Raw genomic sequence first — 16,977 nt, forward strand, 5'->3', positions numbered from 1 at the left:
AGTAGCAGAATTCGAATACCTGGGAGTGACTGTAACCAGTACTGGAAGGGAAGAAAAAGAAATAGATAAAAGATTATTGAAGGGAAGTCGAGTTGTGGGTGCCTTAAACACGATATTAAAAGAAAAAAAATGTATCAATAAACGCGAAAATCAGAATGTATGAAATGATAATACGGCCCACAGTGTTGTATGCGAGCGAAACGTGGGTAATGAATCAACAAGAGGAGAGGAAGATACAGATATAGGAAAGGAAGGACCTGAGAAAAATTTTTGGAGGTATACAGATAGCGGAGAAAACCTGGAGGAGACGGACAAATGAAGAAGTAATGAGGATGTATGGGAGACCAAAAATAACGACAAAAATACGAGCCCAAAGAGTTAGATGGCTGGGACATATTACTCGAATGCCAGAAACTAGAAACGTCAAACGAATATTGAATGACAGAGCATTGGGAAAAAGGAGACGAGGTCGCCCAAGGAAGAGATGGTTAGAGGCTGCAGAGAGGGATTTGGAAGAAATCGGGGTGAAGGACTGGAGAAAGAGTGCAGAGGACCGAAAAGAATGGAGAAATATTATCCAGAATTTAGAAGCCGTAGGCCTATAAGGCCTGTTAGCGCTGTTATATATACCTGAAGAAGATTCTTTAGGCTGGTTTTGCGAGCTCTACAAGGTTTTATAGAAGTCTTTAACGATCTTTGTTATTCTGTATTAATTTGTCCTTCCCTTCGTTATTATTTGGTGTCTTTTAATAACGAATAACAGGCGAATTTGAACGTCTTGGTGACGAATAACAGGCCTAACCTTTCATTAGGAGCTGCCACAAATTTTATTTTCTAATTTTTAGATGGGGTCAATAGTAGTGTAAATTTAAAATCTCGACTGAATTCCGCCATTGCGTTAGCCCCCATCTTGATTTTAAATGAAAACCGTTTTTGCTCAATAGCTCCGGCATTTTCAACTTTTCCACAAAAAGTATAACAAACAAAATTATTGAAAATATGATTTTCTATCATTTCTATTTTTACAAATTTTTCGTGCCTCGATATCTTCCGAGCTATGGCGGAAAATAGTGACATTTAGAGCATAATTATTGAATTATCTCGTTTATTATTCGTTTTACGACAAAAATGTTTCTATACAAAAATAAATAGAATTAAATTTTACATAATTTTAATTTTTTTCATTTTTTTGCTAAAGTTAATATTTCAGGTAGTACGTATGCGGAAATAGCGCGAGCGTAAGACCTGATTGATTTTGTAGCAATTGTTTTTGTTCCATATCTACGCCATTTTTAACTAAAATTGTTCCAAATATGATTTCCTATAATTTCTTTTTAACAATTTTTTGTGGTGGGGGGAACATAATTACTGAATTGAATCTTGTTTCCGAGCTGTCCCAAATTTTATAATTGTATCCTTTAGGGGAGATCAATAGTTGTGTAAATTTAAAATCTCGACTGAATTCCGCAGTTGCATTAGCCGCTATATTGATTTTAAAGGAGAACCGTTGTTGCTTAATATCTCCGCCATTTTCAACTTTACGACAACAATGGTAGAAACTAAAATTGTTGGAAACGCCATTTCCTACAATTTTTTTTCCACAATTTTTTTATGCGATCAACATTCTCTGAGTTAAGGGGGAAAATAGTGGAAGGGGAGGGGAAGCATAGTTATTGAATTGTCTCATTTATTATTAACTTTACGACATAATTGTACATAAACAAAAATAAAGAAAATTATATTTTATATAATTTTTGAAACTTCCAATGAAACACCAACCAAACTAAGTACATAAAAGACATAAATGATAACTTATATGCATTAAGTTCACTTAATTTTATTAACTAGCGGATTTTATTGGTTGAATTTGACTGATAATTAAGTTTCGTGTCAGCTAACATATTTTAATGTCAACAATTTTTTTTTATTTTGGACCCTGTTGGGAGGAATATCCCCCCTCGTAGACCCGCCACTGGTTCTCTCGAAAAAAATGTAGTAAATCGTAATTGCAACAATTTAAGTCCTTACACTTTTTGTCGAAAAGTTAAAAATGACGGAGATATTAAACAAAAACTATTGCTATAAAAGCAATCATGTCTTACGCTCGCACTTTTACCGCATACGTACTACCTTAAATATTAATTTTAACAAAAAAATTAAAAAAATCGAAAGTGTACAAAATTTAATTCTCTCCATTTTTGTATAGGTTCAGATTTGTCGTAAAACTAATAATAAACGAGATAAGTCAATAAATCAATAATTATGCTCTAACTGTCACAATAATAAATGAAATTATAGAAAATCGCATTTTCAACAATTTCAGTTTCCACACTTTTTGTCGAAAAGTTGAAAATGGCGGAGATATTGAGTAAAGACGGTTTTCGTTTAAAATCAAGATGGCGGCTAACGCAAAGGTCAAATTCAGTCGAGATTTTAAATTTATACTACTATTGACCCCCCCCCCCCCCCTAAAGATTAGAAAAATAAAATTTGGGGCAGCTCGTAATGCAAGGTCAAATGCTATCCCGACTGGGCTAATAGTTTTCTGAATATGCAGTGTAGGTCGTATACATTTTAAGGCTCTGTTGTTTTCTATTAAGTTTAAGTTCCATTTTTTCATATCACATTTTAATTCTTTTATCATTTATTTAGTTCTATGTATAAATGACGTGTAAATGACATTAAATGACGTTTTACACAAAAGTTACAAAAATATTTTCTTTACAGATTGAGAAAGATTCTTATTTAGTAAACAAAACTAAACCTCAAATTGAGAGAAGGGCATTATCAGAACTCCAGTATAAGTACAGGGATATCCAGTGGCATCACTATCTTAGTGGACTACTCACACCAGCTACCAATGTTAATTATGACGACGAGGTAATCATTTGGAGAATTCGATATGTAGAACTAATGGAAACCTTTTTAGCTGTTACTTCGAGAAGGTGAGTCATGTATGTTGTGAGTGTTTTTAAGGTCGCGTCATATTATAATGCACGTCGCGTTTTCGGCACGTAGCGTTTGCAGACCGGCAATCGGACTGCCCATTCACATTATCATACATAGAACGTTTACGTTGGTTTCAGTTTGGTGCGGTGCAGATGTGTTTATTGTCACAACACATGTTTACATGACAAATTGCCTCGAAAACTACTTTTTAAATTAGACCGGGCAGTATCGTCGCCCCGGCTAGCGAAATTATTCCGATTCGATATTTTTAAACAAACTTATTCAAAAAGAAGTCCTTATAACATATCCACAGGGTGCCGGGCGGTACCGTGGTCGAAAAATTGTTTAAACATTTTTTTAAACAAATTCACAAAAATATTTTTCTCATTTCGAGCAATATTTTTTTAGATAAACTGGGTCATTCTGGGCAAAAAAGGTCTCTTGTCATTTTTCTCTAAAATTGATTGTTGTCGAGTTACATGCGATTAAAAATTTGAAAAATGCGAAAAGGCCATTTTCAAGGCTTAATAACTCGATTAAAAGTATTATTATGAATTTCAATAAGTGACCAAATCAAGTTTCAAACCCCTTCTTCAAGGTCCCAAAGAGATTTTTGTCATTATTTTACTATAAAGCTGTTATTTTTAGTTATTAACAATTAGCGCTATAGTCCAACTGTATCGTCGCCCCCGTTAGCGATTTCGATTAGATTTTTTTGCACAAACTTACTCAAAAAGAGTCCTTATAACAAACACATCCACACGGTGCCGGGCGGTGCCCTTCAAAAAATTGTTTTAACAATTCTTAGTAAACAAATTTACAAAAATAATTTTTTCATTACGAACGATTTTTTTTTAGATAATTTGGGTTATTCTTAGCAAAAACGTATCTTGCAAAAATGCGGAAATGGCCATATAACTCGACAACAATCAATTTTAGAGAAAAATCACAAGAGACCTTTTTTGCCCAGAATAACTCAAATTATTATTAATTTGGGTTTAATTAAATTATTAATAAAAAATTATTTTTGTGAATTTGTTTAACAAAAATTGTTTAAACAATTTTTAGACCACGGCACCGCCCGGAAACCTGTTGATGTGTTATAAGGACCTCTTTTTGAGTAAGTTTGTGCAAAAAAATCTAATTTCGCTAACGAGGGTGACGATACAGTTGGACTATAGCGGTAATTGTTAATAGTTAAAAATAACAGCTTTGTAATAAAATAATGACAAAAATCTCCTCAGGACCTTGAAGAAGTTGTTTGAAACTTGATTTGGTCACTTATTTAAATTCATAATAATAATTTTTAATCGAGTTATTAAGCCTTGAAAATAGCCATTTTCGCAATTTTAGAGAAAAATGACAAGAAACCTTTTTTGCTCAGAATTACCCAAATTATCTAAAAAAAATATTGCTCGAATGAAAAAATATTTTTGTGAATTTGTTTAGAAAAGATTGTTTAAACAATTTTTCGACCACGGCACCGTCTGGCACCCTGTGGATATGTTATAAGAACCTCTCTTTGAGTAAATTTGTGCAAAAAATCGAATAGGAATAATTTCGCTAGCGAGGGCGACGATACTGACCGGTCTAAATACTCTGTATCAAATTCAAAGAAATACCTATATAAACAACGAGGGGAAAACGACCCGTAGCTGTCAACATCCGAAAAATATTGTTTTCGAATGTGTGTCTTATACGCTACGTTACGTGTCTTATACGCACAATATGAATGGTTCAATTTAAAAACCATTAAATTATATTTTTCGCAAACGAAACGCTACGTGCCGAAAACGCGACGTGCATTATAATATGAGGCGACCTTTATGTTAAAAAACTGACAGTTATCTTATGTGTTTTTAAAAGCTCTACAATATAAATGGTTTTTAATAAAAAAGAAGGGCTATTTACTATCCTAATAATGAGGGGCTACGACGATAGAAATCGATCTTATATTGACGTAGGCAGCTTGTTCAACGATACTTCTAGGCCAGGGTAATAAGACAAAAATATACCATGTTCCTGACACTTGAAGAGCCAGGGTACTGAAGCGTTTTTTCGACATATAATAATAATATAATAATGGAGTTTATTCGTAGCAAATAAATTGTACATAACAAAATAAACTCAGTTTCTCACTGAAGTTGTAGGTACAACTTGTGTGTGAGAGTTAAATTTTGATTGTATTAAACACTAATTAATTTTAAAATTTACAAAAAAGAATCAAATAAATAAATAAAATAAAGTTTTTTTCGTTCATTGGTCTCCAAATTTGGGCTCCTCTTCTTACTAATTTAGTTACTTTTAGATGTTCTTTATCGGACCTACGAAAATATCTCATAAAATTCAGGAAAGTGTGGTAAAACATTTCCTATGGGACTCTTCTGGTGGGATTTCCTTTTCTAAGAGAATTATCATTACTTTTTGAATGTTTTTATCCACTTTTACAATAATTTTTACAATTTAAATACTTATATGTGACATTTCAAATAAGTGAAATTATATATAATATAAAAAATATAATACCTATAACAACAAATTTTTACTATTTCCTGCGTAGGATCTGGCGGCCATTTGTATTTATAAACAACTTAGGGTCAAAAAACGGACTTTTTCCTTTTTTTTTAATTAATGAAAAACAGTAAGACCTATGGTTTTCTTAGTACAAACATCTTCAAGAGAATGGAAAAAGCTTTAAAATGGCGTATCACAAAGTTTAATATACGTACTCATTTATTGTTAAGGTACTAATACACTTTAGAAGACCAAAAATAATCATTTTTTTCTTAGAACCTTTATTAGAAATGAACATCAAACTTTTTACATATTAATTTATAACTCTTAGAGAATATAAAAAATGTATCTTTTTCATTTATGCATGCATACTAATATTGTAGGGGGTGCAAAAGTCGATGCCTCGAAAAATGATGGCGGACAGTTAATCTCAGGATTGGGATATCCGAAACAAAAAAATCGTACTGCATTTGAAAACGGAAGATTTCATACGTGACAATTTACCATAATTTGATTAAATCATAAAAAATAAATATTTTTTAGCTATGAAAAACTGAAGAAAAACGGGCGATTTTTTCACAAAAATTTTTCAAATTTCCGTAAAATCTTTTTTTTGCCGAATTTTTCACTAACTGTGGTAAATGTTCACGTAAAAAACCTTCCTTTTTCAAATGCCGTACGATCCTTTTATTTCAAAGATCCCAATCCTGAGATTAATTGTCCGCCATCGGAACTACTTTTTTTCGAGACCTCGACTTTGGCGCCCTCTACAATAGTAGTGTACGTGCATAAATGAAAAAAAATATATTTTTTATATTTTGTAAGAGCTATGTATTAATATGTAACAAGATTTATGTTCATTTCTAATAAAGTTTCTGAGAAAAAAAATCTTGAATAAATGCTTATTTTTGGTCTTCTAAAGTGTACTGGTACCTAATTGCGAAAAAAGCCGAAATTAAAAAAAAATTAATTTCGCAATAACTATTGTAAAAATAAGTGTACAGCTTTAAAATTATTGTCAAATGAGGGTTCTCTGGGGCTTAATATGTGACAAAAATTTCAAAGCGATTCATTCAATTGTTTAAATTTTATGCAAATTATTTATCCCAGAAAACTTTTTTTTGCAATAACATAAGTCAGAAGGAAATCATGTCAGAACCATTCTACAGGTGTCAAATGAAAGAGCATGAACTAAATTTTCAAATTGTTTTAAAAAAAGTGAAGAAAAAGGCATTTATTAGTAATAAATAATTATGTAAAAGTATGATCAAATGTCGATCTAGACGGTCTAGTTAGCTGAGGCGCAGTCGATCGACAAGTTTAGTGGATTTACGATTTGCGATCGCTGGTTCGAGCCTCAGCTAGGTCACAGTATATAGAGGTTCCATATGGAACCTCTTTATACTGTGGCTAGGTCATGAAATTAATAAAAAGGCCAAAGCCGTAGTATAAAACTCAATAGAGTCTACGGTTTGGTCTGGAAAAAACTAGCGTCTGATCGGCCTATGGAGAAGCGGTACGGCAAGGGATAAGGGCTTGCGGCTTGGTGATACTCCTCCATAGATCCCTACCGAAGGGCGTTGACGCCTAAGAACGCTGTATATATATTGTATAACGCTATTGTATATATATGGTCAATTTTTTGTTATAAATTTTTGAATTTTTTTTTTTTTTCAAAAAACCTCTTTTTTACCATGTATTAGGTGCACAACTACCAAGTAATGTTATGTATATGGTAATTGATATAAATTTGTAATAAATATATATAATTTATTTTATAAAAAATAAAAGTTTATAAGGAAAAATTTAATACATTTTTGCATATACATATAAATGCATTTTTTATTCACTTTTTTTAAACCAATTCGAAAATGTAGCTCATGCTCTTTCATTTGACACCTGTAGATTGGTTCTAACATTATTTTTTTCTGACTTACGTTATTGCAAAAAAATTTGTCTGGGATAAAGAATCTGAATAAAATTTAAACAATTGAATGAATAGCTTTGAAATTGTTATCACATATTAATCACCAAAGAACCCTCATTTGACAAAAATTTTAAAGCTGTACACCTATTTTTACAATAGTTATTGCAATTTTTTTTTTTTTTTAATTTCGACTTTTTTCGTAATGATATTAACAATTAATAAGTATATTAAACTTTGTGATATACCGTTTTAAAGCCTTTTCCATTCTCTCGAAGATATCAATCTGTACTAAGAAATCCATAAGTCTTACTGTTTTTCATTAATTTGAAAAAAAAAAAGGAAAAGGCTCTTTTTCGACACTAAATTGTTTATAAATAAAAATGGCCGCCAGATACTACGCAGGAAATAGTTACAATTTGTTCTTATGGGTATTACCTGTCGAAAAAATGCTTCAGTACCCTGGCTGTTGAAGTGTCATGGAAAAAACCTTATTAAAATGGACTATGCTCCAAACCATTCTCATATCCATAAGGCGACAATAAAAAAAATATAAAGCGTTGTGAGTAAACAGGACGAGTAAACGATGTCATTGGCTGCGTTCACCAGAAATAATCGGTTTAAGTTTCAACTGAACAGCTGTGTTTCAGCGCTTTAAAACTACGTTCAGTCTGGTGAATGGTATTTTTCCGTTTGACACTTTCATAGTTGGTTTTGTTTTGTGTTCTCGCATGTTTTATGAGTGTTTTATGAATTATGAACTTAACCTAAAACGAGATTCATTGTTTTTGTTTATTTTTATATCGTGCTATCGTTTAACGATAACTTGGACGTGTCTTACACAAATTTAATTCAAAAATGGATAATATAATACTACCTTTATTATTGTTTGATGACATGAACAAGAAATAATTTTTAGTGCTGCTGGCTGTGCTGGACTTGGCAGAACCATTGGATGATGATGAAGTATTCCCACCATAAATAAATAATAATTGTCACGAGAAATATGAATTATGTTGAAAATATTGTTCCTCAATACACAGATTTACAATTTCGTGAGCGTATACAATTATGTATCTCCTAAGTTTAAATTAATTTATAATTAAAACCATTGTAAAAGTAAATATTTTCAAATCAGCGCGCCATTACAATATATTTCTTAAACACGTTCAAGATTGAAGCGATGCAAATACTACGTTCAATAAAATGGCGACCGCTTCGTCAACACGTTGAAGTTTAGCCTAAATTGACATTACGTTCACCCGAAAAATCTTAAACAGTTTCAAATCGCTAACATAGCGCACTGGTCTGGTGAACGCACCCATTGTAATAAGTAGACCAAAAACTGTAATGCAAGTAATGCCGAGTTTCGTTGAAGATCCCCATACTTCGTCACACAGCTGCACAAATACATAATGCAGCGGCGGATCCAGCATCGTTAAGAGGGGGGGGGCCGATTGGCTAAAATAAAAATCGGATCGAAGAATTGAAAAATACTTGTTCAGTAATTGTTAAAAATCTATCGAATGACACCAAATACGACCCCCTACTCCAACCCCTAGAGGTGGGGTGGGGCTCAGTTTAAAATCGTAAATGGAAACCCCCAGTTTTTATTGCAGATTTGGATTCCTTACGTACAAGTAAGCAACTTATATTCGAGACATTTTTTCTATTCTATAGAAATAGAATAATATAGAAATAGTCTGTCTCGATAAATACACTTCCAAATAAAAAACTAAAAAACACGTGTTTAATATTTTTAAAAAACCTATCGAATGACACCGTGTCGTGTATGGTGGCATTCGATTCGATAGGATTTTGAAAAATATTCAACTTGTGTTTTTTGATTTTTCATTTGAGAATGTGTTTCTATAGATATTAAACAATTTCTATAAATTACCCATGGTATCACGATAAATCGTCTTTCCGATTATAGCGCCATCTATCCAAAATTCCAAAAAAATATCTTGAATAAAAGTTGATTACTTTTACATAAGAAATCAAAATCTGCAATTAAAACTGGGGGCCTCCATTAAATATTTCAAAGTTACCCCCATCCCACGTAGGGGGTCGTGTTTGGTATCATTTGATAGATTTTTAAATATTATTGAACACATATTTTTCATTTTTTCGATCCGATGTTCATTTCGCGAAATATTGAACGGTTCCGCTACTTTTGGGTTGGGACACCCTATATATAAAGTTGACGAAATAAAAATAAATATATATAGTGAATTCTCATTAAAATTTAAAAAACCTACAAAATGAGACTTTATAAGTTAACAACTTACAGTAGTTTCGGAAATGTAATAATGAAATAACCGAATGTAATTTTCAAAAAATCAAAATACTTTACTTTTTTCAAGGCAAAAAAATGCATGTCGAAATAGTTTTAATTTTATTTCGTAATGGGAAAGTACATCATATGACACCTCATTTAAAATCGTTTGAAATACTGATTACAAAAATGTATAATACGCACATGCGCAAAATTTTGGTCAAATGCTTTCTAAACGCATTATTTTTTTTTCGAATCCTGAGAAAACTAATACGAGAATCTTTGAAAAATTTAAACGCAGAATAAAATATTACATTATTACCGAGGGCCGAAAGTCCATTAGAATAAACAAAAAGTTTCTTTTGAATGATATATTTGAATTTCCATTGATGTAATGTGACACAACCTCTATAGACGTTGCATTTTCTCCTATTCTACTTTGCAAAATACAATATAGGGTCACAACACTTGCTTTTATACATTTGACGCACTGTCCGTCAAAGTGTTAAAATCATACTCAATTTTCTCTTTTTTTTTCACCCCTGTAACTTATTAAAATAAACATTATAGAAGTTTTCAGGGACTTTCGACCCTCGGTAATAAGGAAATCTTGCATTTTGCGTTTAAATTTTTCAAAAATACTTATTAGTTTTCTCAGGATTATAAAAAAATGAATGCATTTAAAAAGCATTGCATGACCGACATTTTGCACAAGTATTGCCTATACATTTTTGTAATCAGTATCTCAAAAGCTTTTAAATGAGGTGTCACATGATGTACTTTCCCATATGAAGTTTAAAATTTAAGGCTATGGGTACATAATTCGCAAATATTTTACGTGTATCCCTAATTTTTCTGTCTTTACACGGCAAATTACGCGTAGTAAAATTCACACTGGTATGGATATGTAAACATTACTAGAATGTCATTTTACTTGAAAATGTCATTATTAATTTAAAGAGATGGGTTTTGAATGTTCTTGGATAACTGTTATTTTTATAATTGGAAATTATTAATTCAGTTAATAAATGCGATAATTTTTCACTAACTATGTATTCAGTGATTGTAATAATTTATTTGTACATTAAAGACTAATACTCAATCGAGAAAAGAGGAAAAGTGTTAAAGTGATTTTTTAATAATATACAGGGTGATTGATTAGTGTGAGAAAGCTCAGTAGATCTGTTATAGTAAAAATTACAATAAAACGTTATTGACAAAAATTGTAGGCAGCTTTAAACTCCACATTTTAAAATTAGTTACAATCTTACAGGGTGTTCCATAAGATGGTGGCAGACCAAACTTCTGTTTTTTTAAATGGAACACCCTGTATTTTATTTTAAATTTGAAATCTGCTTCACTTCCACATCACAACAATGTAAAGTTTTATTATGTTATACCGGGTACTTAAAAAGTTATAGCCAATGTTACCTGAAAATCGTATCCAGTTTAACTCCCTGTATAATTAAAAAGGAGTATAGGAACATTGATCTATTGCAACCAGAGTTTTTTAATAATAGTTAAAAATTACAAAACATATTCGTTTTCATAATATTAGTTAAATCAAATACAGGGTAAGTCAAAATGCAAGTACATTATTTTCTTGGTAATTTTAAATAGAACACCCTGTATTTTATATCACTATCGAAAAGTACTAATATCCTACTTCAAATTTTATGAAGTACTCCCTATACCTAAAGTTATCAGTTTTCTAGATATTTTTATTTTTCCATCAAAGTATTAATTTGGTAGATATTTTAACGTTTACCAATAATTATTGTGAGTTGGCCATGATTGATTTGTCAGAAACTGACAGTTTGACATTATTGTTTATTAATTCAGTAACGAAATAACGACACAGAAAAGAAAACAATTTATTTTAAATAAAATTTATAAAAAATAACCGACGAAAAATTAAAAAAAAAAATAACACAAAAAAATAAAAAACAACAGTAATTTTAACTTATCTTACTTAAGTAAGGTGTTCAAAATAACCTCCCAAAACATCTATGCATACTTGAAAGCAGTCATTGAAAGAGTTGCTTACATTACTAAGCATTATTGTAAAGAAATATTTTGAAATACAATTCGGATTCTATTTTCATATCATCTCTTGTTGTTGCAGGTATTTTATATACTTCGTTCTTAACGTAACCCCAAAAAAGAGTCCATTTTATTGAACTCTGGTGACCTTGGGGGCCACCTTACTGGTCCATCCCTTCCGATCCATCTTTCACCAAACTGATCATTAAGTTCACCACGTACTAATTCGTTGTAGTGCGCAGGAGCACCGTCATGTAGAAACCACATTTGTTCACGTATATTAAGTGAACCATTTAAATTATCTTCAAAAAAATATGGTCCTACTACATGGTTACCGACGATACCTCCCCACACATTTAGAGACCATCTTGTCTGACTATGTGTTACTATGTGGTATGGATTACTTGTTGAATAGTAGTGAAAGTTATGCCTATTAACAGAACCGTTTCGATGGAATGTAGCTTCATCACCAAATAGGACATAATCAAAAAAATCTCTCTGCTCATTAATTTTTTCTAAGGCCCATTCACAAAATACTATTCGTTTCTGAAAATCATCATTATTTAATTCTTGGTGCTTTTGAATATGATAAGGGTGCATCTTGTTTTTAGATAGAATGTTTTGAACAGAGTAGTAACTAAGTTCTTGTTCATTGGAAATACTCCTTATACTTGTGTGTGGGTTTTCTGTAACTGCCATCAACACACTCATTTCGTTTTCCTCTATCACACTAGTTTTTGTTTGTTCATGTTTTTCATAATTCACTGAACCAGTGCGGTTAAATCGATCTTTCAATTTTTCAAATGTATCTTGTCTAGGTTGCCGCCTATCTGGAAACCGTTCTTGATAAATTCTAGCTGATAATAATGAATTTTTATTGCATTCCCCCAAAATCCAGATCATATCTACCATTTCACCAGTAGTAAAATTCATTATTGCTAATTTAAATTGAATTAATTACTGAATTACTAAATAATGATTGTTGCTTATTTTAGGGTGTACCGCAATACTGAATTAATAAACAATAATGTCAAACTGTCAGTTTCTGACAAATCGATCATGGCCAACTCACAATAATTATTGGTAAACGTTAAAATATCTACCAAATTAATACTTTGATGGAAAAATAAAAATATCTAGAAAACTGATAACTTTAGGTATAGGGAGTGCTTCATAAAATTTGAAGTACCATATTAGTACTTTCCGACAGTGATATAAAATACAGGGTGTTCTATTTAAAATTACTAAGAAAATAATGTACTTGCATTTTGACTTACCCTGTATTTGATTTAACGAATATTATGAAAACGAATATGTTTTATAATTTTTAACAATTATTAAAAAAGTATGGTTGCAATAGAGCAATGTTCCTATGCTCTTTTTTAATTATACAGGGAGTTAAACTTGATGCGATTTTCAGGTAATATTTGTTATAACTTTTTAAATACCCGGTATAACATAATAAAACTTTACATTTTGTGATGTGGAAGTGAAGCAGATTTCAAATTTAAAATAAAATACAGGGTGTTCCATTTAAAAAAACATAAGTTTGGTCTGTCACCATCTTATAGAACACCCTGTAAGATTGTAACTAATTTTAAATTGTGGAGTTTAAAGCTGCCTACAATTTTTGTCAATAACTTTTTATTGTAATTTTTACTATAACAGATATACTGAGCTTCCTCACACTAATCAATCACCCTGTATTGTTATGGAACGCTTCCAATTTTGAACATCTTTAACAACAAAATACTTGGATCACAGAATATATTATCCTGATGTATTCTCTGCTTGGATCTTCCACAAATAATACACAATAAATAACTTTTTATTAAGTTCACGTCTTAAATCAATTATTTATCAAATACACTATATTTCAATAATATTTAATCAATAACTCAACATATTCCCGATGCAATGTCAAATATTTAAAATTGTCACTGATTGTCAGTGTCTGACTGACAATATATGCTGACAATATTATATTCGGCTGAGTGCGTTGTAAGACAAAGATAGATTTGGAAAATGTTACCACGGCATTGTGTTTATTTTTTTCAAATCCTGAAAAAACTAATAAATATTTTTGAAAAATTTAAACGCAGAATGAAAGACTAAATTATTACCGAGGGCCGAAAGTCCCTTAGAATAAATAAAAAGTTTATTTTGAATGATATATTTGAAATTAATAATTAAAAAAAAAAATACTTAAAAAAAATAATAAAAAATTAAAGAAAAAATCACTAAGAGGATTTAAACCTCCGCAGGGATGAACTGGGTTGACATCCTATCGTAGTGACAAAAAAAAACAAAACAAAACAAAAATCAAAACAAAAAAAAAACTAAAATATAATACAAAAAAGAATGCATTTATTATAATATTAAGATTAATATTTTTATTTGTAAAATGTATACACTATGTGTTCTTGATAAACATTAAGTAGTATAATATATTTATATTTATTAACATAGTATGTACATTAGCTGTAATGAGTAGGTAAATAAGAAGTAAAAAAATTGTAATAATATTATAATAACCAAGTTTCACTAATTGGCAATATCTTTAATACATTTACTTTTGATTGAGACTGGCTGAATGACCATAGTCCAAGCCAAAAAAGAAAAAAAAAACATTTGAAATTAAAAATCACACTAAATTTTCTCTTAGTTTTTCACCCCTGTAACTTATTAAAATAAACATTATAGAAGTTCTCAGGGACTTTCGGCCCTCGCTAATAACGTGATCTTTCATTCTGAGTTTAAATTTTTCAAAAATACTTATTAGTTTTCTCAGGATTCGAAAAAAATGAATCCCCATTTGAATAGCATTGCAGCCGAAAATACGTACCGATCCTCTTAATTTATTACCATAATTTTATATGTGGATGATTGCATCCCGCGACATAAACGACTATCTATCGTACTCGTGGAGAAATACTCACTTCTGTCAAACGTGATATAAAATAAACTTATATAATATATACTTTCTATACTTTCATGCATATAAGATATACCATTTTCCATAAAACTCTCGAAAGTAGAATTGGTATTTACTGCATGACTTGTTTTGAATGCTCTCAGAACTTAAATTTGATCCAAGATCAGTAGGTCTCATAGTATGATCTATCTGATAAGATGTACCTTGTACATATTTATTGTCATCATTACTATTAATATTATCACCCAAATTACGTTGATTCTTAAAAAAATAATCAGTTATATTGCGACATTTAAATTTTTTACTTTTTAAGTTCTCGGTAGAAGCTTCTGATTCCTATGGTTTATTTGACATCTTATAACTCTTCGCAAATCACAAACTATTTTAAAATAAAAAAAGAAGAATAAACTCAAAATACTATTAATCACGCTAACAATTTACAAACTAAGATCTGTACGAATAAGTATTAGAGATGTTACTTGCATCGATACCCAAAATACACTAATTACTAATAATTAATAAGGGTGTTCTTTTTTGTAGTCAGCTATCGGCGTGTAAACATATTATTTATATTTTCGGCGAATTAATATAGTTTTTGCTAGGCGCGCAATTTTCGAGAGATTTTCGGCGAATCTGTTATCTGCAAACGATTTTATAATTATACGTGGAGATGCTTACGAGTAAGTTGCGTTCACACTATATAGGATTACATATTTTTTTAAATATGCTTATTGTGATCATTTTTAATTCTTAATTTATAAGGATTATAAATTACTCATTTCCATTTCCAAATACACTGACGTCACTGGCCCGTTTTAGCCAAGTCCCATACTAATAAAATATATTTATTTGTCATTCATAATTCATAAAATATTGTAATTTTGACATGTATAATTATCCGTTTGAAAAAATAAATAAATGTTTTTGTAATCTTTATATTATAATTAAAAAAAATTAATTTCTTGGGTTAAGAGGGGGGGCGATCGCCCCATCGCCTTCCCCCTCCCCCTCCCCCGCGCTGAATCCGCCACTGACATAATGTAGGTCATTATTTTGTCTTGCGTGTATTTCATAAGAATTCATTTAAACTCTACAAAATGAAATTGTTGCAAGAATTAAATGAAGATCACTACGATCGTAGATTACAGTTTAGTAAGGTAACGAAAGGTACTACGAAATATAAACAAAGGGAACCTAAGAACACGAGGTGGACAAATAATTATAATCGCCTACGCAGACGATATTGTTATGTTATTATTGCAAAGAATAGAAACATAATGAAAGAAATGCTAGAAGAAATAAAATAGAAAGGGGAGACAATGGGACTCAGATTAAATGAAGAAAAGACAAAAATATTAAGACTAGTGAAAACAGCAATAATAGGAAAAACCAAAATAGGAAACTCAGAGTTTGAAGATGTAGAAAATTTTAAATACCTGGGAGTGACAATAACCCAGGCAACCAAGTGACGTCATATAACGTCGAGGAAACGTCATTTTTGGTTGAATATATACACGTGTTTAAACATTACGTCATATAGACGTCTTTTCTAGGTGATTTTAAATACGTAAGATTAATGACGTTAAAATACGTTTAAAAAACGTTTTCATTTCAGACAGCCACGTCTGACGTCACAAAATTGGGAGGAGCTTAAAGTTTGTTTGTATTGATTCCAAACAATTTCATTTATAACGTTATTCTTTGGTAAAATGTTCATAAGAAACTCATTTATTGTTTACGTGGTTTGTGTCTTGTGTGATAGAATAAGACTTTTCATTTAGATTTTTAGTTGAAGAAACGTGTTAATTAAGAGATTTTTATTCGTTTTTGCTCAGTGAGTTAGTGCAGTAATTCTTCTTGACAACTATTTGAGGTTATGTTTATTTGTTTTTGATAATTATTTTCTGTTATTGAACTAATTATGTGTTATCGAGTTTAATTAAATTAATTTTTAGCCTTCTAAGGATCGGTATTTTCACCTCCGAACATCTAGGTAGTTATCGGGAAGTTTATCTGACAGATATTACATGCAATTCTGCCAGATAAACTTCCCGATAACTAGTTATCCGGAGGTGAAAAGACCGGGCCTAAGATTGCTTCAGCAGTATGCTGGATAATTTGTTAATAAATTATTTATTAGTTTATATGTTGTTTCAGTTTTGGGACAGTAAGTAGGTATATATAAATAGTAAAAATTCTATAATACGAGGGCTGGTACAATCATGCAGAATCAATGTTAGATTGCTTCTAATGCAAAAGCGATCTTAAACAAGTGGTAGTTCTATCTTTGACACATGGGACGTAGGCCTATAGGTTTCATGTTACCTATTTTTA

At 30.9% G+C, this 16,977-nt stretch overlaps 1 protein-coding gene across 7 annotated transcripts in view; it reads left to right on the forward strand.

The window, feature by feature from the left end:
* LOC114336678 (neprilysin-2-like) overlaps window positions 1-16,977 on the forward strand; it is a 132,638-nt gene that overhangs the window by 92,788 nt on the left and 22,873 nt on the right. For all 7 annotated transcript variants that reach the window (XM_050653829.1, XM_050653830.1, XM_050653832.1 and 4 more), the window contains one exon: window positions 2,728-2,945. In XM_050653829.1, coding sequence (XP_050509786.1) covers window positions 2,728-2,945 — 218 coding nt within the window. The remainder of the gene's footprint in view (window positions 1-2,727; window positions 2,946-16,977) is intronic.

This window comes from Diabrotica virgifera, chromosome 6 (genome assembly GCF_917563875.1).
Source record: "Diabrotica virgifera virgifera chromosome 6, PGI_DIABVI_V3a".
Lineage (NCBI taxonomy): Eukaryota > Metazoa > Arthropoda > Insecta > Coleoptera > Chrysomelidae > Diabrotica > Diabrotica virgifera.